Source organism: Scyliorhinus canicula, chromosome 4 (assembly GCF_902713615.1).
Source record: "Scyliorhinus canicula chromosome 4, sScyCan1.1, whole genome shotgun sequence".
NCBI lineage: Eukaryota > Metazoa > Chordata > Chondrichthyes > Carcharhiniformes > Scyliorhinidae > Scyliorhinus > Scyliorhinus canicula.
The window spans coordinates 143,353,060-143,378,189 of NC_052149.1; the positions used below are offsets into that span (position 1 = coordinate 143,353,060).

The 25,130-nt window shown below is 42.2% G+C and overlaps 1 protein-coding gene across 1 annotated transcript in view; it reads left to right on the plus strand.

Moving 5' to 3' along the window:
• Positions 1 to 25,130, plus strand: part of LOC119965051 (clathrin interactor 1-like) — a 236,983-nt gene that overhangs the window by 180,510 nt on the left and 31,343 nt on the right. Inside the window, 1 exon segment of the mRNA XM_038795287.1 lies at positions 8,392 to 8,472. Within this exon segment, the coding sequence (XP_038651215.1) occupies positions 8,392 to 8,472 (81 nt within the window).

The following is a 25,130-nucleotide window of genomic DNA, read 5'->3' on the forward strand; positions in this document are numbered from 1 at the left end:
CTGACTCAAAATGAACGAGGGATCAAAGTTAAATGGGCCCTGTTGCTCGTTTTGGGTGAGTGTGCTTAACACTCACTTGGCTCTGTTTCTCGTTCTAAGCTCTGGAGTCGCCAGGTGCCGTAAAGACACCGTCACAAGTTTCAAGGTCAAGTTCAAAGCAATAAAGCTGTACACCAATTAGTAAGTCCAAAACAATTAGAGTTTATTATAACACAATTATAACACTCATGCACACGCTAAAGATTAAACCTACTTCTACCACTAAACAACTAATACTTAGCTAAGAAGGAACTGCGAGGTCAGGGAACAAGGCCGTTGTTCTGGTCTGGTCTGCAGGCTTCGGATCACTGTCAGTCGGCAAGGGTGTAAGTAATGCCGGTTTCAGGTAGCGGTCGTCGTTAGGCACTTACTTATTGGCGGCTGCTGCTCAACGGCTGATGTAGAAGACAGGGGTCTGGAGGCTGGGGCCGGAGACAGGAGACTGAATCATGTGTGGGACCTTTCTTTTATAGGTCCCAGGGGGTCCGTGCCCCTTTGGGCGGGCTCCCTCACCTGCTGGGGATCGATTGGGCCTCTTCCCAATCGATATGGTTTGAACTCCCCAATCCTAGGGCCGTTCCTTGATCGCTGGGGCGGTTCTTAGGACTTATTGTCCTGGGCTTCTCTGGCTCCACCGTGTCTGGTCTGCTATTGAATGTATCGATTGATACTTAATTTGTATCCATTGTACCTGGGACTGGCCCGGTATCACCTCATTAATATGCTAACGGCTTCTCATTTACAGCACTGCCTGATCTCTGCAGCTGTCAGGAAACCGGTTTCTGCAATTGTCTCAATACATAATTGCTCTGCAAGCTGTTTGTCTTTAACATGTCCGTTTTCCGTGCACTCTTTGCAGTCTTCCATTTTGTGTTCGTTAGTGGCCATCTTAGATGGCTACAGCCCTAATGTGTACGTTATGCCTCTGCTCTGAGAAACATTATTTAACAGATTATCGGTAAAACTATGTCCTGCCTTGCCTTCAGATTTCCTGTAGATTTCATTTAAAAATAAATTTCCCTGTGCTTTGGCTGGTGTTTCTGACCCTGTACGATACATTTACCTCGTGACTACTTAAAAGCTTACAGTTTAAATGCAATCATTTGTTAACCAGCTTGAGATTTGAATTTTGTACTTCATTTCTTGTTGCTTTTCTGTTCCAGCAATTTTCACAAGTTCACTCAAGTCAGCTTCTTTTGCACTTTACAGTTACGTTGAACTTCGTGAGATTTAGGATTTCTTTTTTAAATCTTTCACCCTTTGCATGAATAAAACTAACGTTCAGTGAGGAGCCATTCTGCTCTAGTAGGGATTATGCAAGCATTGGGATTTCGGGAGCATGCAATAGGGAATGAGGGATGGATTTTCAATCTTCATTTGAACTGTGTAAACTATCCGGCAACACAATTCAAAACCTGGGATGTCTTGTATGTATCTGAAGACATGACTTTAAGCTGTGTGACCCGAGTTGAAGTATAGGGTATTTCAGGTTTGTCACCTGTGGGAACAATTTTAAGGCATGAGTATCACACAAGAAAGTAATCTCACAATTTAAAAAAAATAGTGTTTTGTCTGATTCATCTTGTAATCCATTTCACTGAGCAAGGCTAGTAATGGGCTGGTGTAAGAAATTTTATCATAAGTAAGGCTTTGTTCAGGGTCTATAAAGCTGTAAATGGAAAAGCAGAATTTCACAGTTAAATTAAATCTCCAGGATCTCTTTTACTTGCCAGTACAACAGACTATGCTCGTGAATAATCAGCTGACAAGGCATCATATAAAGCATTTTTATTTGTAGCCAGATGACCAAATTGTGTAAGGAAGCATGCAAGAGTCCTTAAAACTAATACACTCATTATACCATACACGCACTTTAAAAAGGCATTCTGATTTTACATATCATTGCTCCTGAGCCATTTATACAAAGGAGTCGTACTGCATTTGAATAATCAGCGTGCTTCAGTACGACAGATGGGCAGTATGTCTTGCAGCTATCTGATGGCTTTTTAGAAATAGTACCAGATGTTGGACATTGTCCCCCTGTGCGTTCCATGGCTGTACAGATGTTTCTTTGCCACCTGAGTGGTTCATAAGCACTGCAGGCAAAGATGATGCATCACAATTCATGCAGAGTGGATATTGTAGTGAGCTAAACCTGAATCTTAACAATTCGGTTTATAACCTTTCATGGTTTAAAGTGGCCAGTCTGATGCCTGCATTATTTAATAATTTCTGAAAAGAGAAATGTTGCTGAAGCCTTTTGTCTTGCACTGATCAGCACAAATGCAAGAACGCCAAATTTCAAATGATCACAGCGGGTGTTGATTTGTTGGCAAGTGGACTCTGGCCCCCCGGTAATTCAGAATGGCGCAAGGCTTGAACATGTTTGCAGAGAACAGGTCTCTGTGTATGGATATTTGTTGCTTCTGGCAAGCATAAATTAGCCACGATACAGGCTTGACTAATTATCTTAAATTGGTTGTGAATGTAGCTTTTAACGCACTTCGGAATGTTCAAGTGCTGCTCAATCACAATCACATTTGACGGTTGATATTTTATTTTGGGTTTTATAAACCTTATCAGCAGTCTTGTATACAGAGTCTGTTGTAAGGTATTGGATGTAGTTTGGTAGGTCCTTTCTAAAGTATTTGTAGGTTTGGGTAGTTCAACAGCAATTTGTTAACTACTAGAAACTATGTACGTGGGTACAGTAAAGGTCCAAGTTAGGAACTGTTTCTATGCTTGCTTCTTCACATGGCTCTGCCCAACACAGCACTGATCCCCAAGTGTGGGTCATGTGTTCTTTTACACCACTGTGCACTGTTCTGTACTCAGTCGCATGTTAACCATTTATGTGCCAGATTCCTGTACTGCATACCCCCCTCCCCAACCCTTAAAGTCTTTGTCAGATGTATTTACAAGTTTACCCCATATATTTATATAATTGTTTCTACCCCATATCCTCCTCTCAAGGCTCTGAGTTCATAGGTTCCGCTGGCTGGAGTCCTAACCTTCCATAGCTTGCTCTTAATACCTTAATATTGTCAGAGGAATGATGGGCTCTGTCGATGCACGTAAACTTTGTTGAATTTGAGGTTGTTCTGGCATCTAGGTGTCTTTTCACCCTCTTTTTCTGTCATTTGATGTTGAATCGCTCTTTATCTATTCTCAAATTGAATTGATATGTGCAGTCGGTTTATCCTCCTCTTTATGGAGCAAATTAACTTTGGTTCATCTATAGTTTTTTCTTCTTCCTTCATGCGGTACGCCGTGACATAAACTGGAAAGGAAGATCACCTTTCCTGTTGTGAGTGAGAGACTTGGTTGTAAGCTCCCCTTTGTGTTTGGCTGGGTGATTTGCTGTCTTCAATGGATAGCTTCTACTCGGTTCCAGCAGCATTTGTGGCACTGTCATGCTTGCTGGGATTTTCAGTGACTCCTTTGTGGTTGTAGGGTTTATGTCTCCAATTGGTATTAGAGTGGGAGGTTGAGGCTCTTCTCATTGTTGGTTCCTCTCTTGACTGCAATCTACTCGAGGTGTCGCTATAACCATCTGAGTGTTTGGCTGGTCTGCCCAATGAGCGACTTCTGCACCTGCAACGAAAGTGGAGAAACCTCTGCAAAGAGAAAAGACTATTCCGAACTGATGTCTTGGTCAAGAAAATCTTTCAAGTTGGAACTCTTGGGAACTTGCAGTTCTGTATAATTTTTGACAGTGGTTGTCTTGACCTCTTCTGCCATTTTGTGAAGATCCAGGGCTATACAGGCATCTCTGCTCAAGAGTATTAAAATGGCTACTGATGTACATCAGTTCAAAGATTTGTTTGACGTCATACCTTATTGGTGCCAAAATCATGCCTGTGACTGAATGGAGTCGAATTCTGCCACAGTGGTTTGTCTGTTGTTCGAAGTCGGAGGTGTCTCAACCAAGGTCTTTGCTTGATATGTTCATAGCACTGGCTCCGGTGTCCAATTTAAAGTTTGTGCGATGGTCATAACTGAGATGTCTACATTCCAGAATGAAAACCCAGGAACTTTACCTCATCCAAGAAGCATGGTTGTATGTCCTCGTGAATCCTCTTGGAATCTTCCATGAATTTTGAAGTTTTGGGTTTGCACAGTTTCCCAAAGTGTCCTGTTCGCTTTACATTAAAAGCATTGGGCTAAAATAGCCAAACATTGATCCTGTCTGTGGGCTCAACAGAATTGCACAACCCTACTGGTCAGTTAGGGTACTGCTTCCCTTGACCTGGAATATCCCTGTTTCGATGCTGTTTCACTAGCTGGACGATGGGGTTTACTTTGTACCACTTTTTACTTCCTCCCCTTAATATGGATCAGTACTGTAAACCGATTTCCTGACAAGGATGGCCTTCTCAAGGGATCGAATTTCCTTTGCTTGAAGCATGCCTGAGAGCACACCGTCCACCACTCATACAATTACTCTATCAATGATTAGCTCAGATTTCAGGTCACCGTAATCACAACCGTCAGCCATTCTATACAGATCGGCACTTCAGGAGTCAACAGATTTTCCTGGCTACTGAAAACGCTTATTACATTAGCCATTAAAAGGATTTTGTTACTCCGGAGGTTAAAATAATATTATCAAATATTGCAGATTCATGTTAAAGCAGTTGTTCAGCTTCTGCATTTTTATCCAAACCTAAAGCAACCATTTATCAATGGAATATTTTTTTTCCAAATTTTATGAATGACCTGTGCCTCGGATAAGTCCAAATTGATCTGGAAGAGCAGATGTCTGATCCACGGTTAACATTTTTCAATTGTAGGTTTCCAAAATTCCAAGATGGCACTGTCATACGTTTCGTCACAAAGGTTTGTTTTCTCGCATTTGCTGGGTTTGTGATCTCGGAGTTAAAATGTTTTCAACAATGACAGCCAGGATCAACATTTAGAGTTCTTTTCCACATCAGTTCCGTTTTCTTGGGTCTTCGAAGCATCAAATCCTGGCTTTTGCTGGATTTTTAAAGTTGCCTAGTCAGTTGTGATTATATGTCAATTAATTTTTTTATCTATGGAGTGAGCCAAGCCAGCGCATTTTCAGGCGCTGACCCGCGAATCAGATTTCTCGGACTGTGATTAAAAGTGCAATTTCTGACCGCTGCAGTGTTTAACTTTTCTCAGGACCCGTGTTACCTGAGAATGTTAAACTTCAAGCTCGTCCCTGCTGGTCTGCTGAATCTGCACATCAGTGTTGAAGCTGAACTTCCACACAATATTCAGAATTTAATTTCTGCCTTCAGCTTCCAAGTCTTTCTTTGGAGTTTTATCTGGCTTTAGCTTTTCTTAAGGTCAGAATGGTTCTTTGATTTTTTTCTTCAGTGTTCCAAGATATACATTTTCTGCAGTCTCTACCATGTTTTGAGCAGTTCTATTGCTGCCATCATGTTACATGGTATTGGGTATAATTATGTAGGTCTTACTAAGGTAGTTGAACAGTAAGTATTTATTAACTACTAGAAGCTACATACATGGATAGAGTAAAGATCCAAACTAGGAGTTGCCTCATTGCTTGCTTCTACATATGGTTCTGTTCAATGTTACACTGACCCATAGGTCTGGGTCATGTGTGCTCTTGCATCACTGTGTGGGTGGTATTGTACTCTGTCCCATATTAATTTCATGTGCCAGGTCCTTATACTGTGGTGCCCCAACTATTCGTTCACCGTGCAAGCTCAATGCAACATTAGAGCGGATCAAAGCTATCCTGCGAGACAATGACAATCCTAATGGATCACGGTTTGCCGTGTATCATGCAAACTTGCAAATGAGCCATAAGGCCTCTACTTTTGGATGTGAAATGTGAAAGATTTGCTTCAAATTACCTTGGAATGGCAAAGTACCTCAAAGGTTGGAAAACAGGTTAAGCAAGCTGCTTCACCCTGCTGCTGTGCAGTTGCTACGTACGTGGTATTTTTCACTAGCAAAATGCTGCTGTCAGTCCAAAAAGATGTTCAGCCTACCACGCGTTTGAGCAATGTGTATGAATTTTAGTGTCGGTGTGATGCCAACTATGTAGGCCCTATATCACAGCGAATCAGACAGCATGCTCCTTTGTTTGTCAGTAATAGGCAGGGTCCAGACCGTGATCAATATCTGCACTTGCAAAACACTAAACAAAATATCTTCTGTTACATGTGATTCCATGATAAGTAAGCATTTGTCAAACAATCTTGAGTGCTAATAGCTACACTAATATTAAGAAAATCAGTCAAGCTCTAATATGTCTGATTTATGCTCTCCAGAAGGACTTGTCCCCTGCAAAAAAAGGAATATTTTAAAGCCTTACGGCTTGGACAGCCTGTAATTCCCGTTGCTTACTTCTTGGCAACACCTCGGCCAATCAAAGTTGGCTTAACACCCGTTTCTCCTGTAGTACAAATTGGTGTGATCGTTTGAAATTTGACATTTCTAGCATTTGTCCAGATGAGTGCAAGAAGAAAGGCTTCAGCAGCATGATTTTTTTTGAAGTTCAGTGCTACCAACTGATGTGCAAGCAACTACTCCATGATATACTGTTTTTGTGATGATTATTAAGGGATAGGTGTTGGCGAGGACAGAGGAAGAACATGTCTGCTCTTCTTCGGAATAATTTGATGGGACCGTTGACATTTGTGCAAGAGCAGCCGAGACTTCTGTTTAAAGTTGAGTCCAAAAGGCACCACTTTCTACAGTGCAGCCCTTCTTCAGTATGGCACTCGAGCTTTGATGGACATTTTAGTGCTCATGGGTCTTGTATCCACACAGAGCCAAGGCTAATAGTACTGCATATTGTGATATTTGGTCAAAATGCATCAAAAGCCTGGCAGCTTGCTGATACTTCCGTGGACTTGCAAGTGGTAGAAACATCCAAAATTTTTATTGTAATTAAACTCAAAAGAGTAAGAAGCCGGACTGTATTTGTAGTTTTGATTACCACTGTTTTCAGTTAGTTAGTTAATAGCCGTATGAACATTTTAATAGGTTTGTATACCAGCCAAGGGACTGGTATACAATCTTTTAAAAATCTTTTTGATCCTCTCACTTTGTGTGTAGGAAATATCTGATCATGATCAAGGAAAGGGAAAATGCATTTAAATCCCCATATACTGCACAATGAACTTAACTACAACCACTTATGGGAAAAACATTCAAGAGTTTGCCAAAGATCAATATCGTTCTAAGCTATTGCGGCATGGTGACGCAGTGGTTAACACTGCTGCCTCACGGCGCTGAGGACCCGAATTCGATCCCGACCCCGGATCACTGTCCATGTGGAGTTTTCACATTGTGCCCGTGCCTGCGTGGGTCTCACCCCCACAACCCAAAGATGTGCAGGGTAGGTGGATTGGTCGTGCTAAATTGCCCGTAATTGGGAGAGAAAAAAATTGGGTACTCTAAATTTATAAAAAAAAACATTCTAAGCTCTTAATGTAGGTTCATGTCCATAAAAGTGAAATAAAAACTATAAGCAGATAGTTACTGAAGAGTTATTTGAGGCTGTAATTATACTGGTTGCTTGTCTGCAGACTGCAATTCCTAATGACCAAGACTCGTACAGCAGATTGCCACTGGCTAAAGGTGACACTTGCATCTGTGTTGTGATATCTGTACAGAGCTACACTTCTGACTTTTAAATTTTGCATGTTTTTTAATGAAAATCCGCTTCTCAATTTGTAAGTGCCCAAGCATCATACTCCATATATTGTTGAAGACGAGCAATGAGACAATTCCCAAAATACGCAATTGCTTATTTCCGGAATTAGATGAGGGCTGAGTTAGAACATAGAACATAGAACATACAGCACAGAACAGGCCCTTCGGCCCTCGATGTTGTGCCGAGCAATGATCACCCTACTTAAACCCACGTAACCCGTATACCCATAACCCAACAATCCCCCCATTAACCTTACACTACGGGCAATTTAGCATGGCCAATCCACCTAACCCGCACATCTTTGGACTGTGGGAGGAAACCGGAGCACCCGGAGGAAACCCACGCACACACGGGGAGGACGTGCAGACTCCACACAGACAGTGACCCAGCCGGGAATCGAACCTGGGACCCTGGAGCTGTGAAGCATTGATGCTAACCACCATGCTACCGTGAGGCCCCATAAGGCATATAAGTGACCAAACCCTATAATTCATTTTATTAGAAAGGCATACAAGTGACCAAACCCTATAATTCATTTTATTAGAAAGGCATACAAGTGACCAAACCCTATAATTCATTTTATTAGAAAGGCATACAAGTGACCAAACCCTATAATTCATTTTATTAGAACAATTTTCCCTTTTTAAGATTGATTAACAAGTAACAAAGTTACTCGTTTGTTTGCCTTGTAGGTGGGACATCAGAACAGTTCGGAGGGTTTGCAGACTTTACCTCAACAAATGCAACACAGAGCAATTTCCCTTTAGCATCAGGTATGCTGTAGCTGTTGCCATCCAACCTGACTTATCCACTTTTTTACACACTTAATTACATGTTTATTCACTTATTGAGAATTAACATACATATGGGACTTTGCATCTCTGATATTAATGGAACATAAGTGTTGAACCTGATGTATAGTGTTCAATACTAACCAGGTGTGTGTATCAGTGTGAAGCATTGGATTCCGGGGGAAGTCTAGATTGTGGAAGGCTACCAATTTGAAGAGAGACCATTAATTTTAAAAAATAAATTTAGAGTACCCAATTCATTTTTTTCCAATTAGGGGCAATTTAGTGTGGCCAATCCACCTAGCCTGCAAATCTTTGGGTTGTGGGGGCGAAACTCACGCAAACACGGGGAGAATGTGCAAACTCCACACGGACAGTGACCCAGAGACAGGATCGAACCTGATACCTCGATGCAGTGAGGCAGCAACGCTAACTACTGTGCCACCGTGCTGCCCAGCGCTTTAGGGTCATGTCTTACCTCCTCTCTCTCCCTCAGCAGCCATGGTGCCTGTTCCCAATTTTAAATACCACAAATGAACCTCGTCATTGGTATTATGGGCCAGGGTTTTGAGAAAACCAAAGTATATCATGGAGTTCACCTGACCCCCAACTTTGAATAGATTTTGATTATGGGGAGCCCACTTTACAGATGTGATGTAACAGAGATCTAAAGTATTTTTAAAACCAAAACAATGTTTATTCTATGAATCCAGTTAACATTTTATAAACACACAGTACACATCTTATCAACTACGAACACTGATACTCCCCCCCCCCCCCCACCCCCAAGATACAATACTCTATAGGTAACCCTTAGTAACTTTCCTAACAACATCCATAAGTCAAAAACCCTTTTTAACAAAGACCATAGGTTTTCATTCCTTACAGAAACAGGTATTACTTTGAAATCATCACGTGATCTGGAGACATTCTTTAGAGAGAGAGAGACCCAAAATGCACCTCCTTGGTTTGAATGCAGCTCTCCAACTGAAAACGAAACTAAAACTCAGAGCCAAAAACAGCTTCCAGATCAAAACGAAAGCAAAAAGCCGAGCTAGGGCCCAGCTCCATCCACACAATGACATCACTGCAGCCACTTTAGAAGACAAACATTTCTTAAAGTGCATTCCCATGACATTGGTAATTCCTCTTGGCAGAGATGGAGCATTGCTGAAGGCCCAGAGAATGTTGGTTAATATATCAATGGCATTTACTGTACAATTTGCATGCCCATACTGGCCTGCGGCATAGAATGCATTCACACCTCTGTCAGGACACTGAAGCATGGCATTCTGTGCGGCGCCCGAGCCAGCCTTGATTTTCGGCTGACGCACGATTCTCCGCCAGATTGTGTGGCCAATCCACCTAGCCTGCACATCTTTGGGTTGTGGGGGCGAAACCCACGCAAACACTGGGAGAATGTGCAAACTCCACACGGACAGTGACCCAGAGCTGGGATCGAACCTGGGACCTCGGTGTCATGAGGTGGCAGTGCTAACCACTGTGCCACCGTGCTGCCCTAGAGAGACCATTAATGAACTAGAAATATTAAAACAATCTTGCTTTCCTTTACCAAGCCTCACATTAAAAAAAGTCAAGAATTTTGCATGGTTTGTTCCAAAAGCCAGGAAAATGATCAGTGGTCAAGATCACTTACTCTTGTAGACCCATTATACAAAACAGCAGAGCCTGCTGTATTGTAGAATGCAGCAAAGGATGTTACTGCAGATCTTTAGAGGTGTAAGCTTTTAGGAGCTGTTAATAATGGATGCTGAGTTAATTGATTTTCATGACTTAACCTTGAGTCTTGAGGCCATTTGGCATGTTTCAATATCTAATAACAGGTGTTAAGTTTCAGGGCTTTACAAGACATTTCTCCCAATTTATCAAATCTTCAACTGATGGACAACGGCACATTAGAAGAGCTGGTTTACTGCTGTAAAGCTAAACATTTTAATTAAGAAGCAAATGTGTTATTTTCTGTAGCAAATAGCTGACAATCACTCCATCAAACCCAGATTTATTCACTGAAGAACTGAGCCCAAGGGCCTTTCTGTCACAACCAACGCACAGTGGCAGCAGTGTGTGTGTGTGTGTATCCTCTACAAGATACACTTCAATAATGTGTCCAGCCTTCAACAGCATCTTCAAAACTTGAAAATCCTACCACTTCGAAGGACAAGCACAGTACAAGTTCCCCTGAAATCCACAGGCCATCCTGATTTGGACCCATATCGCCGTTCCTTCACTGTTGCTGGGTCAAAATACTGGAACTCCCTCCTTAACTGCACCGTGGGCATACCTACACCACGTGGACTACAGTGGTTCAAGAAGCTGGCTCACCAGCACCTTACGAGAAATTTTGGAATGGGTACCTAATGCTAGCCTAGCCAGCATCACCTAATCCCATGAAAGAATAAATTTTGATAACTTTGGTTCCTGTTCCAGTACTGCATCAGTTTTTAATTCCTCATCCTTGATTTCAAATCTTTCCATGGCCTTGCCCGCCTTACTATTATAACCTCCAGTCCTACAAGCCTTTGAGATATCTACTTTTCCTGTTCTCGCATCTTGTATATTTCCAATTTTAATCATCCCACTATTAGCAACAATGCTTTCAGCTACTCAGCTATAAACTCCCTAAATCTACTTTTAAAATGTTCTTTAAAACCAATGTTTTAATCATGCGTTCTGAGATTTCCACCTTTGACTTGGTGACATTTATTTTTATTGATTATGCCGTTAAGCACCTTGGGACGTTTTGCATTAAAGGTCATGTACCATAACTACAAGTTATGTGGTGTAACTTTCCCCTCTTTATAAAACAACACATCACCTAACTTGTTCTGAGCAATGCCACAGAAAAGAAATACATTTTTAGAAGGTTTTTCAGAAATGAGGATACAGTTATTCGATCACTCTGTGTTGCTGCGAAAATGTGTTTTACAATGATACAACGGTATTTCTGCAAATTCTGTTCTGAATCTGGAAAGCAGTAGTATGATGTAACTCTGTCTTGCTTTACCACCTACCCCAAGGAGATGCCATTACACAGCAAACAATTTCAAATCCAGCATGATTTCAGCTAAATTTCCAAAATGTACTTTTTTCTGGTGCTTTAAGAAGGTGAATGCTCCTACTTTCTCAGAACTGGCCACTAGCAACATTGGGTGTTACTGGCTGAAAAGTACACTCTGAACTCCAGTGTCCAAGCAACAGCACAGTATTCTTGCGGTGATCTCCACAATCATGCTGTTGCTTTGCACAGCATAGTATTACTGCTGGTGAATTACCCAATTAGGCCACTTGTGAAGATGACTCTTGTTATTTCATGTTATTAGTACCTTGATAGTAGGATTTTGTTTATCGTCACGTGTACCAAAGTACAGTGAAAAGTATTTTTCTGTGAGCAGCTCAACAGATCATTAAGTACATGGGAAGAAAAGGAAATAAAAGAAAATACATAATAGGGCAACACAAGGTACACAGGGTAACTACATGGCATCGGTTGAAGCATACAGGGGTGTAGTGTTAATGAGGTTAGTCCATAAGAGGGTCGTTTAGGAGTCTGGTAACAGCGGGGAAGAAGCTGTTTTTGAGTCTGTGCGTGTTCTCAGACTTTTGTATCTCCTGCCAGAAGAAGAAGTTGGAAGAGTGAGTAAGCCGGGTGGGAGGGGTCTTTGATTATGCTGCCGGCTTTCCCCAGGCAGCGGGAGGTGTAGATGGAGCCAATGGATGGGAGGCAGGTTCGTGTGATGGACTGGACTGTGTTCACGACTCTGAAGTTTCTTGCGGCCTTGGGCCAAGCAGTTGCCATACCAGGCTGTGATGCAGCCAGATAGGATGCTTTCTATGGTGCATCTGTAAAATGGTAAGAGTTTGTGTGGACATGCCAAATTGCCTTAGTTTCCTGAGGAAGTATAGGCGCTGTTGTGCTTTCTTGGTGGTAGCATTGACATGGGTGGACCAGGACAGATTTTTGGAAATGTACCTCATGGAATTTGAAACTGCTAACCATCTCCACCTCGGCCTCGTTGATGCTGACAGTGGTCTGTACAGTACTTTGCTTCCTGAAGTCAATGACCAGCTCTTTAGTTTTGCTGGCATTGAGGGAGAGATTGTTGTCGCTGCACCAGTCCATGAGGTTCTTGATCTCCCTCCTGTATTCTGACTCGTCGTTATTCAAGATCCGGGCCACTATCTTCAGCAAACTTGTAGATGGAGTTGGAACCAAATTTTGCCACACAGTTGTGTGTGTACAGGGAGTATAGTAGGGGGCTAAGTACACAGCCTTGCGGGGCCCCAGTATTGAGGACTATTATGAAGAAGGTGTGGTTTATTCTTACTGATTATGGTCTGTGGGTTAGAAAGTCGAGGAGCCAAGTCCTAGGTTTTGAAGCTTTGATGTGAGCTTGGCTGGGATTATGGTGTTGAAGGCGGAGCTGTAGTCAATAAATATGAGCCTGATGTAGACGTCCTTATTGTCTGGATGCTCTAGGGATGGGTGTAGGGCCAGGGAGATGGTGTCAGCTGTGGACCATTTGCAGCGGTATTCAAATTGCAGTGGGTCAAGGCGTTATGGAAGTATGGAGATGATGCGCTCCATGACCAACCTCTCGCAGCACTTTATTACGACTGAAGTCAGGGCCACCGGACGGTAGTCATTGAGGCACGTTGCCTGGTTCTTCTTTGGTACCGGTATGATGGTGGTCTTCTTGAAGCAGGTGGGGACCTCTGAGTGGAGTAGAGACAGGTTAAAGATGTCCACGAACACATCTGCCAGCTGGTCCGTGCAGGCTCTTAGTGCACGACCAGGGATCCCGTCCAGACCCGTAGCCTTCCCAGGGTTCACTTTCAGGAAAGCCGATCTGACTTTGGAACCTGTGATGGTGGGTATGGGTGTGTTATGGGCTGCTGGGGCACTCAACAGCAGCTTGTTGGTTTCCTGCTTGAACCGAGCATAGAATGCATTGAGTTCATTGGGGAGGGGTGCACTGCTGCTGGAGATACTACTCGGCTAGTAGTTTGATCATAGGAGCGTGACCAGGAAATTATTTGATTGTTACACCACACATCTATATTTCAGTGTTGCAGTTGAAATTTCAGACCTGTTTTCGTACATTTGAAATAGCATTGTCAAAGCCTTTATATTACACATTATCTCATCTTTCAACGCTTACCACAAGAACATCACACTAAATTACAGTGCGCAATTAAATGTGTAAGCACAGCAGTCATTTTGCAGAATGCAATAAGATAACTATATGGTTAAACAGTTCTATTGGTATTGGCTAAGAAAGAAATGTTGAGCAGGACACAAGAAGAGCTTGGAGTCTTAAACACCCACAAGAACCAGCCCCATTTATCAACTGACTGAGTGGCTCCAACAGGGCATCACTTCTCTGTACTGTGAAAGTGTTGCTACCTCAGTTCGCTGTTTTCAGAGTGCAGCAAATTCTTTTTGGATCAGTACTAGAATATTCTTGTGTGTGGTTTATATAATATGGAATTCCATATTTTTGGCAGTCGTCTTCCTGTCACTTCTCACTACTGATTCTTCCAGATCTATAACCATGGCAAACATCACAGCCACGCCTGTATTTGCACAAGCTGCTTACAGACCAAACTTCCAACAGTAGTCACCAGGCAATGATTAGGAGTGGGAACGTCATTTAATTATTCCTTTCCCTAAATTAAGGGCATTAAAAGAAAGAAAGACTCACATTTATTTAGTGCTTTTAATGACCACCAAACATCCCAAAGTGCTGAACAGCCAATGAAGTACATTTTGAAGTGTCACTAGAAACAATGCACCAAGTTTCGCTCAGTAAAGTCCCGCAAACAGCCAAGTGCTAATGACAAGATCATCTGTTTTTTGTGATGTTAATCAAAGGATAAATATTAGCCAGGCTGCTGGGAATAACTCACTTTCTCCTCTTTGAAATAGCGACATGGAATGTTTTACATCTAACCATGCAAGCTTGGTTTAATATCTCATCTGAAAGATGATAATCGCTTATTGTCACAAGTAGGTTTCAATGAAGTTACTGTGAAAAGCCCCTAGTCGCTACATTTTAGCGTCTGTTCGGGGAGGCCAGTACGGGAATTGAACCCGCGCTGCTGCCTTCTACATTATCAGCCAGCTGTTTAGCCCCACTGTGCTAAACCAGCCCCTATGGCACCTCCAATGATGCAGTGCACCCTCAGTACTGCACAGTAGGATCAGCCGGAACTTTTGTCCTCAAGCCCTGGTTACAAATGCTGGTCATCATGTGCTGGGGAGTTACCAGTTACCTCGTTAAAAGGGATTGAATCAGGACCTGCCTTACCTAATTGATGCTACATGTTAGCTGCTGTATGCCAGAAGTAGTTTCATTTTTACTGTGAGAGATTCTGAGAAATGTCAGTAGTAGCATATTGGATAAAATTACCACAAATAGCTCAGTTGATGTTGCTCATCATTAATTTTTCCTTATTATCATTGCACTTATTGAGATTTTCACCAAATCTGAGCCAAAACTTTACATAGCTCGCCAAAAGTAAAACTTCTGTTCAAAATCGACCATAAAAATATTACAAATTGCCTTTCCACAGACTGCACACAGCAGCAAATTTCCTGCAGCTCAAATGGACAGTGCTCCACTACTTGAGTTTATAAAGCAGTACAGGGCTGGTTTAGCTCACTCGGCTAAATCGCTGGCTTTTAAAGCAGACCAGCAGCACGGTTCGATTCCCGTACCAGCCTCCCCGGACAGGCGCCGGAATGTGGCGACTAGGGGCTTTTCACAGTAACTTCATTGAAGCCTACTCGTGACAAGCGATTTTCATTTTCATTTCATTTGTACTTGTGAAAGATAGCAATAAATACAGATTCCGAGATTATCTATTCTTGGGCTTCCAATTCATTCTGCAACATTAGATTATAGCCTTGCATCTCACTTTGAGGTAGTAATTCTTTGTATAACCCAATTGAGCAGAGCCTGGCAGCATACAGTAAAAGATTAATGAACCTAGCACCGTTTAGAAGTGATAAGTCCTACTTTCGACTAGTTACTCGTATATTTAATACAGCTTCAAAGAAAAATCCTACCGCAGCAGTTCAGAGGTGGTTGTGGTTGATGTTCAAATTGATGGGGAGGTGAATCGAGGGATAGTGTGTGCGTTACCCCCTCCATCAATTTGAACATTGATGAGAGGGGATTAAGATGTCCATGAGTACTCTTGCATGCTGTGCTTGTCAGTACTTATTAAGAACCCAGTTTTGAAAGTATCTAAAATATATATTTAGGAGTCTCGGGAAGTTGATTTACATGTGCTCATTTTATCTAGTTATATGTATATACTTTTAAATGCTGCTTGACGGAGATACCTGTAATAGGTTTATATAACCTAAATGCTTTTAAGGTCTCATAACCATTCAAAAATGATTAATCTGGGTTGAATGTTATTTCTAGAGGGACCAAAAGTGTTATAAAAGGATTAATCAAATTTGAAAAATGATTTCTAAAGGGACTGAAACTGTTCAGCAATGATTAATCTTCTTTGAGAAATGATTTCCGAAGGGGCTATTACCATTTCTGTGCAGCTTCTAAATTGATGCAGGCAAAGACAGCTCAAAACTGACTTATTTTTCCTACTAATCTTGTAGTTGTGAGTCTTAACCCAGTGAAATTAGGACACTTGATAACTATAAACTCATGTTCACTGTGAGAAAGGGATAGCTGAGCTGCTTTTTCCCTATGCACCTCTCCCTATATCTTAGTGGGTGAAGTTGCCACTCTTGGGATCCTGAGTCCCATAGAGCAGCGAGCCTCTAATTTCGACATCATGCTGGGTTAGGTAATCTCACCTGGGCTAGCTGCAGGGACATTACAATGTCAGCACTGCTCTGGACCATGATTGGGAGGGGGAATCATCCAGGATGCAAGGAACAGAATATCTTTAGCCTTCTCATTGATAACCACACGGTGCATTTATTTTGCACCTCAGGAAATGTCCCAAGACACATCATAAGTGCGTGATCAAACAAAATTTGACAGCGAACCACAGGAGATATCAGGACAGGTGACCAAAACCTTGGTTGAAGAGATAGTTTCGAGGAACATCTTGCAGGAAGAGCAAAATGGAGATGTTTAGCAAGCGCAGAGGCAGGGCCACCAATGGTCAAATGATGAAGATCAGGCATGCATAAGGAAACAGAACTGTGGAAGCACAGGTATCTTGGAGGGCCGAGAGCTGGAGGAAGTTAGAGATGGTAGGGGTGAAGCCATAGAGGGATGAGAATTTTAAAATCTAAGAGCAAGTTATGAATGATGGAATAGGCTCAGTATCTTTTATTATTTCGCTATAATTTTGTGTAATTGTAGAAGATGAATTCGAGTTGATAACTCAGCATCAGCAATGTGTTGCTGTTGAGACCAAGTGCTGTGCTGTGAAGGTGTGTATTAACTACAGCAAAGCTCTACTCTTCGCTCCTGGATAGAGCAGCAGGTTGTGATGTCAGTGAAACATAATAACATCTGCTAATTTGAAAGAGGAAATGTCTGGATTGTGTAAGTATCAAGATGAGAGATATTTTTGCTGAATAATAGGAAATTAATGTTCAGCACCTTCTGATGAGAAATCCACAAGGTTCTTGGATGAAATATTTTGGTCCCATAGAATTCGTAAGGATCTTTCTTATTACATAAGAACTAGGAGCAAGAGTAGGCCATCTGACCCCTCGAGCCTGCTCCACCATTCAATGAGATCATGGCTGATCGTTTTTGGACTCAGCTCCACTTTCTGGCCTGAACACCATAACCCTTACTCCCTTTATTCTTCAAAAAATCTATCTATCTTTATCTTAAAAACATTTCGTCATTTCATTTCATTTAATGAAGGAGCCTCAACTGCTTCACTGGGCAAGGAATTCCATAGATTCACAACACTTTTTGGGTGAAGAAGTTCCTCCTAAGCTCTTTTCTAAATCTACTTCCCCTTATTTTGAGACTATGTCCCCTAGTTCTGCTTTCACCCGCCAGTGGAAACAACCTGCCCGCATCCTTCTAAATTCCAACGAGTACAGTCCCAGTCTACTCAACCTCTCCTCATAATCCAACCCCTTCAGCTCTGGGATTAACCTAGTGAATCTCCTCTGCACACCCTCCAGCGCCAGTACGTCCTTTCTCAGGTAAGGAGACCAAAACTGAACAGAATACTCCAGGTGTGGCCTCACTAACACCTTATGCAATTGCAGCTTAACCTCCCCAGTCTTAAACTCCATCCCCCTAGCAATGAAGGACAAAATTCCGTTTGCCTTCTTAATCACCTGTTGCACCTGTAAATCAACTTTTTGCGACTCATGCACACCCAGGTCTCTCTGCACAGCAGCACGTTTTAATATTTTATCATTTAAATAATGATTCCTTTTGCTATTATTCCTACCAAAATGGATAACCTCACATTTTTCAACATTGTATTCCATCTGCCAGAGCCTAGCCCATTCACTTAACCTATCCAAATCCCTCCGCAGACTTCCGGTATCCTCTGCACTTTTTGCTTTACCACTCATCTTAGTGTCATCTGCAAACTTGGACACATTGCACTTGGTCCCCAACTCCAAATCATCAATGTAAATTGTGAACAATTGAGGGTCCAACACTGATCCCTGAGGGACACCACTAGCTACTGATTGCCAACCAGAGAAACACCCATTAATCCCCACTGTTTGCTTTCTATTAATTAACCAACCCTCTATCCATGCTACTACTTTACCCTTAATGTCATGCATCTTTATCTTATGCAGCAGTCTTTTGTGTGGCACCTTGTCAAAAGCTTTCTGGAAATCCATATACCACATCCAATGGCTCCCCGTTATCTACCGCACTGGTAATGTCCTCAAAGAATTCCACTAAATTAGTTAGGCACGACTTGCCCTTTATGAACCCATGCTGCTTCTATCGAATGGGACAACTTCCATCCAGATGCCTCGCTATTTCTTCCTTGATGATAGATTCCAGCATCTTCCCTACTACCGAAGTCAAGCTAACTGGCCTATAATTACCTGCTTTCTGCCTACCTCCTTTTTTAAACAGTGGCGTCACGTTTGCTAATTTCCAATCCGCCGGGACCACCCCAGAGTCTAGTGAATTTTGGTAAATTATCACTAGTGCATTTGCAATTTCCCTAGCCATCTCTTTTAGCACTCTGGGATGCATTCCATCAGGGCCAGGAGACTTGTCTATCTTTAGCCCCATTAGCTTGCCCATCACTACTACCTTAGTGATAACAATCATCTCAAGGTCCTCACCTGTCATAGCCTCATTTCCATCAGTCACTGACATGTTATTTGCGTCTTCCACTGTGAAGACCGACCCAAAAGCCTGTTCAGTTCTTCGGCCATTTCCTCATCTCCCATTGTTAAATCTCCCTTCTCATCCTCTAAAGGACCAATATTTACCTTCGCCACTCTTTTTTGTTTTATATATTTGTAGACACTTTTGCTGTCTGTTTTTATATTCTGAGCAAGTTTACTCTCATAATCTATCTTACTCTTTATAGCTTTTTTAGTAGCTTTCTGTTGCCCCCTAAAGATTTCCCTGTCCTCTAGTCTCCCACTAATCTTTGCCACTTTGTATGTTTTTTCCTTCAATTTGATACTCTCCCTTATTTCCTTAGATATCCACGGTCAATTTTCCCTCTTTCTACCGTCCTTCCTTTTTGTTGGTATAAACCTTTGCTGAGCACTGTAAAAAATCACTTGGAAGGTTCTCCACTGTTCCTCAACTGTTTCACCATAAAGTCTTTGCTCCCAGTCTACCTTAGCTAGCTCTTCTCTCATCCCATTGTAATCTTTATTTAAGCACAAAACACTAGTGTTTGATTTTTACCTGCTCGCCCTCCATCTGTATTTTAAATTCCACCATATTGTGATCGCTCCTTCCGAGAGGATCCCTCACTATGAGATCATTAATCACTCCTGTCTCATTACACAGGACCTGATCTAGGACCGCTTGTGCCCTCGTAGGTTCCATTAAATACTGTTCTAAGAAACTATCGTGGATACATTCTATAAACTCCTCCTCAAGGCTGCCTTGACCGACCTGGTTAAACCAATCGACATGTAGATTAAAATCCCCCATGATAACTGCTGTACCATTTCTACATGCATCAGTTATTTCTTTGTTTATTGCCTGCCCCACCATAATGTTACTATTTGGTGGCCTATAGACTACTCCTATCAGTGACGTTTCCTGATTTCCACCCAAGTGAAATGTGTTCACTTGCTCAAGGAACAGGTACTGCGTGTCTTTGATATGTATGTCCCTGTCAGGCAGGGAAGAGATGGTCGAGTGAGGGAACCATGGTTGACAAGAGAGGTTGAATGTCTTGTTAAGAGGAAGAAGGAGACTTGTGTAAGGCTGAGGAAACAAGGTTCAGACAGGGCGCTGGAGGGATACAAGATAGCCAGGAGGGAACTGAAGAAAGGGATTAGGAGAGCTAAGAGAGGGCATGAAAAATCTTTGGCGGGTAGGATCAAGGAAAATCCCAAGGCCTTTTACACATATGTGAGAAATATGAGAATGACTAGAGCAAGGGTAGGTCCGATCAAGGACGTAGTGGGAGATTGTGTATTGAGTCTGAAGAGATAGGAGAGGTCTTGAACAAGTACTTTTCTTCAGTATTTACAAACGAGAGGGGCCATTTTGTTGGAGAGGATAGTGTGAAACAGACTGGTAAGCTCAAGGAGATACTTGTTAGGAAGGAAGATGTGTTGGGCATTTTGAAAAACGTGAGGATAGACAAGTCCCCCGGGCCTGACGGGATATATCCAAGGATTCTATGGGAAGCAAGAAATGAAATTGCAGAGACGTTGGCAATGATCTTTTCGTCCTCACTGTCAACATGGGTGGTACCAGGGGATTGGAGAGTGGCGAATGTCGTGCCCCTGTTCAAAAATGGGAATAGGGATAACCCTGGGAATTACAGGCCAGTTAGTCTTATTTCGGTGGTAGGCAAAGTAATGGAAAGGGTACTGATGGATAGGATTTCTGAGCATCTGGAAAGACACTGCTTGATTAGGGATAGTCAGCATGGATTTGTGAGGGGTAGGTCTTGCCTTACAAGTCTTATTGACTTCTTTGAGGAGGTGACCAAGCATGTGGATGAAGATCAAGCAGTGGATGTAGTGTACATGGATTTTAGTAAGGCATTTGATAAGGTTCCCCATGGTAGGCTTATGCAGAAAGTAAGGAGGCATGGGATAGTGTGAAATTTGGCTAGTTGGATAATGAACTGGCTATCCGAAAGAAGTCAGAGAGTGGTGGTGGACGGCAAATATTCTGCCTGGAGCCCAGTTACCAGTGGCATACAGCAGGGATCAGTTCTGGGTCCTCTGCTGTTTGTGATTTTCATTAATGACTTGGATGAGGGAGTTGAAGGGTGGATCAGTAAATTTGCAGATGATACGAAGATTGGTGGAGTTGTGGATAGTGAGGAAGGCTGTTGTCGGCTGCACAGAGACATAGATAGGATGCAGAGCTGGGCTGAGAAGTGGCAGATGGAGTTTAACCCTGACAAGTGTGAGGTTGTCCATTTTGGAAGGACAAATATGAATGCGGAATACAGGGTTACCGGTAGGGTTCTTGACATTGTAAAGGAGCAGAGAGATCTTGGGGTCTATGTTCATAGATCTTTGAAAGTTGCCACTCAAGTGGATAGAGCTGTGAAGAGGGCCTATGGTGTGCTAGCGTTCATTAGCAGAGGGATTGAATTTAAGAGCCGTGAGGTGATGATGCAGCTGTACAAAACCTTGGTAAGGCCACATTTGTAGTACTGTGTGCAGTTCTGGACACCTCATTTTAGGAAGGATGTGGAAGCTTTGGAAAAGGTGCAAAGGAGATTTACCAGGATATTGCCTGGAATGGAGAGTAGGTCTTACGAGGAAAGGTTGAGGGTGATAAGCCTTTTCTCATTAGAACGGAGAAGGGGCGACTTGATAGAGGTTTATAAGATGATATAGGGAATAGATAGACAGTCAGAGACTTTTCCCCCGGGTGGAACAAACCATTACAAGGGGACATAAATTTAAGCTAAATGGTGGAAGATATAGGGGGGATGTCAGAGGTAGGTTCTTTACCCAGAGAGTAGTGGGGGCATGGAATTTACTGCCAGTGGAAGTAGTTGAGTCGGAAACGTTAGGGACCTTCAAGCGGCTATTGGATAGGTACATGGATTATGGTAGAATAATGGAGTGTAGATTAATTTGTTCTTCAGGGCAGCACGGCAGCACAATTGCTTCACAGCTCTAGGGTCCCAGGTTCGATTTCGGCTTGGGTCACTGGCTGTGTGGAGTCTGCACATCCTCCCCGTGTGTGTGTGGGTTTCCTCCGGGTGCTCCGGTTTCCTCCCACAGTCCAAAGATGTGCAGGTTGGGTGGATTGGCCATGAAAAATTGCCCTTAGTGTCCAAAATTCTATGATCTATGATTAAAGTAGGACAAAAGTTCGGCACAACATCGTGGGCCGAAGGGCCTGTTCTGTGCTGTATTTCTCTATGTTCTATGTTCTCAACAATCATCTCAAGGTCCTCAGCTGACAACCTTATCCTCCATAGCACCGATGTCATCCCTTACTATTGCCTGGATGTTATCCTTAAATAACAGAGCCACACCACCTCCTTTACCACCCACTCTGTCCTTCCGAATAGTTTGATACCCTTGGATATTTAACTCCCAGTCGTGACCATCCTTTTACCATGTTTCAGTAATGGTCACTAAATCATAGTCATTCACGATGATTTGCGCCATCAACTCATTTACCTTATTCCGAATGCTACGAGCATTCAGGTAAAGTACACTTATGTTGGCTTTTATACCTCTGTTTTGAATCTTAACACTTTGCTCCAAAGTTTCTCAAACTTGGAAACAAACAAGTACTTATGTAATTTGTTTTTATGACCTTTTTGTGCCCATAGGGTGAATGATGTTAGCGTTGGGAAGTGGAATACTTCTGTTCCTTGCATCCATTGTGTTATACCGATTCAGAGTAACACATCACCAACTCTCAATATTTTAATTATTCCACTGGAGCAAAGAAAACTGTATTTAGAATTCTGAAAGCTTTGAAAGGGAAAGACTGTTTGCTCTGCTTGGATAGTCAATGATCAATGTAAACTTGTCTCTGGTAAACTAGTCATTGTCATACCTATAAATTGAGAGTTCATTATATCTGGTCACCTTTAGCTAGAATCAGATAAGATAGGCATGAAAAATGCTGGAGTGTTGTAAAAACCCAAGTGGTTCACCAGTGTCACTCAGACAAGGGAGTCTACCACTGGTTTGGCTGACCTATGACTCCAGTTTCACATTATATTGTTGACTGTGAATGGCCTGGGCAATAAATATTGTCTCTCACATTCCAATAATAATGAGAGAAAAGTATGCTGATGTTTGAGTGCCACGGATGCAAAGCATTACAGTGGAGTAGTTGAACAGAGGGTTGAATAGGCATCAGTGCTTATCGCACAGAGAGCTGCACCCAATGCATATCAGCAATATAAGCACCAAACGTTATTGGTTCCTATGTTATAAGTGCTTTCAAAATGAATATGTTGAGCATTTTGGAACATGCAACAACCAGACCCATTCTTCCTCTCGCCCCCTCCTACCCTTCCTGATTCAGTTTGAATCTATCGAAATACAGGTCTGAACTAAGCCATTCATCAGATAAGATAGAAGGAGATTATTTCACATGTTTTCAGTCTCCTAACTAGTTGTTGTTCTTGCTAGAACGAATGAGCAATAATCTGCCTACACTCCAAACAAAATTGACTTGCGAAGCTTGAGACTTGGACTTTTCTTTCCTTGGAAATGCTTTGCCACAGGGAATGGTTAAGGTAGAGATTATTGCATCTTTTACTGGAAAAGTATTTGCAGCAAAGGCAGAAACTGGGTGTTGAGGGGAGTGCTCTGGCAATGAACTAGCACAGGTATGGTGGGCTGAATGGCCAATCTGTACTGTAAATGTCTATGGTCTTATTAATGAGCCTAACCTCAGAAGAGCATCCTCCTCCACCAAATTGGAGAGACATTTTCCAGCCACGCCAGCACTACCAAATTAGGGTGCATAGTGTGTAAAGTATATTTCCACCACACAAACTCACTTCATGTAGGCCTTTGTAATCAGCAGATTGTTTAAAATCTGAAACTACTTAAGTAGAACCATCTTTAATAGGCAGCTGCGGATGCTAACTAACTAATGCATCCGCAAATGGTCAGCATACAACTCCATTGATCAGAATGCTGCCGCCTTTCTAGTTCATTTAGAGCTTGGTATGCCTCAATGTTGGACAGTAATGGCCACTGACGTTATCAAGAGTCTCTGAATTTTATGCCTTGAAGGATAATACAACAGTAGGCATAAGACAAGACAACTCAATCAAAATAACAAGAAATATTATGGGTTGTGGTAATTTCTTTTTCCAAGGTTTGGTCCTGCAAAACCATGGTGGATAATCTAGATGGTCCACAATTGAAGTTCAGAAAACAGATTTCACTTTATTTAGCATTTTACTAAAATAACTCAAATAGTTACTTTATACCAAGATGCTTACAGAAATGTTACATACTTTGGGATCATTCTGTGCCCCCCCCCCCCCCTTCCTGCCAAAAAGGAACAGTCCTAGTTGAAACTTTCCTGATGCCTACATGAGTAAATGCATCTCTGGGTGTGGTACTGGGACGTGCTAGAAAGATCCCATTCTTGGCCCATTCTCACTTAAACTGTATTTTATCGTTGGACGATGTTCCAGGATTAGGGAATTGAAAACAAAATATCAAACAAGGCTCTTATGCCTGATAACAGCACAGCGATGTTTCCTGAAAAGTGTGCATGGATGGATATTTGGCGACAGTTGCATTAGTGTATGGTGCCTCTACACTTGAGTGCTGATCTGAACCGTCGACAGGCTAATCACCCCTTGGCTATGGCCCTAGAGCTACGTCTAATGTGAGTGATTATTTTTGAGAGGAAAGATATGGTGAGAAAATTGTTGGGGTTCAGATTCACCTAAAGTATACTGTCAGGAAATGATGATGGGTAGCAGATGCTGTTTTCATTTTTGATGAATTTACTAACGATGCCCTTAGCTTTTACTAAATGGGTGAATGGTTAAGGCCTGTCCTTTCTGCAGCTGTTACTAAAATGAACAGCAGTCTAACCTGCTATTACATGGTTACAAAGTCTTGGGATCTGAAGCAATGATTTTCTACTGGCAGTTTGCTGCTTTGCTGACAGTTATGCTCAACTCTGAGAGTGTGTAGAAATTTCTATCTCCCAGGCCATCTACTTCTGTTTATTACAGCACTCCAAAAACATTGAGTACCTTCTGTAATATTAACAGGGATAGCTTTTGTTACTGAACACACTCGAAGCACAATTTTCTCTCTCTCTCCTTTTAATTTTAACTTCAGTATTTGCAATTGGATAGCACCCTGATCGTATGTCCCCAGCATCTTGGTCCAGCTAAATTACTTTGTATTATAATGACTGTTGTTATGTGGGCAGCTTGGCAGCCGTCTTGTGCAAAGCAATCACTCGCAAACAGAAAATGAGATGAACGACCAGTTAAAATCTGTCCTTGGTGGTGTTGGCAGAGTA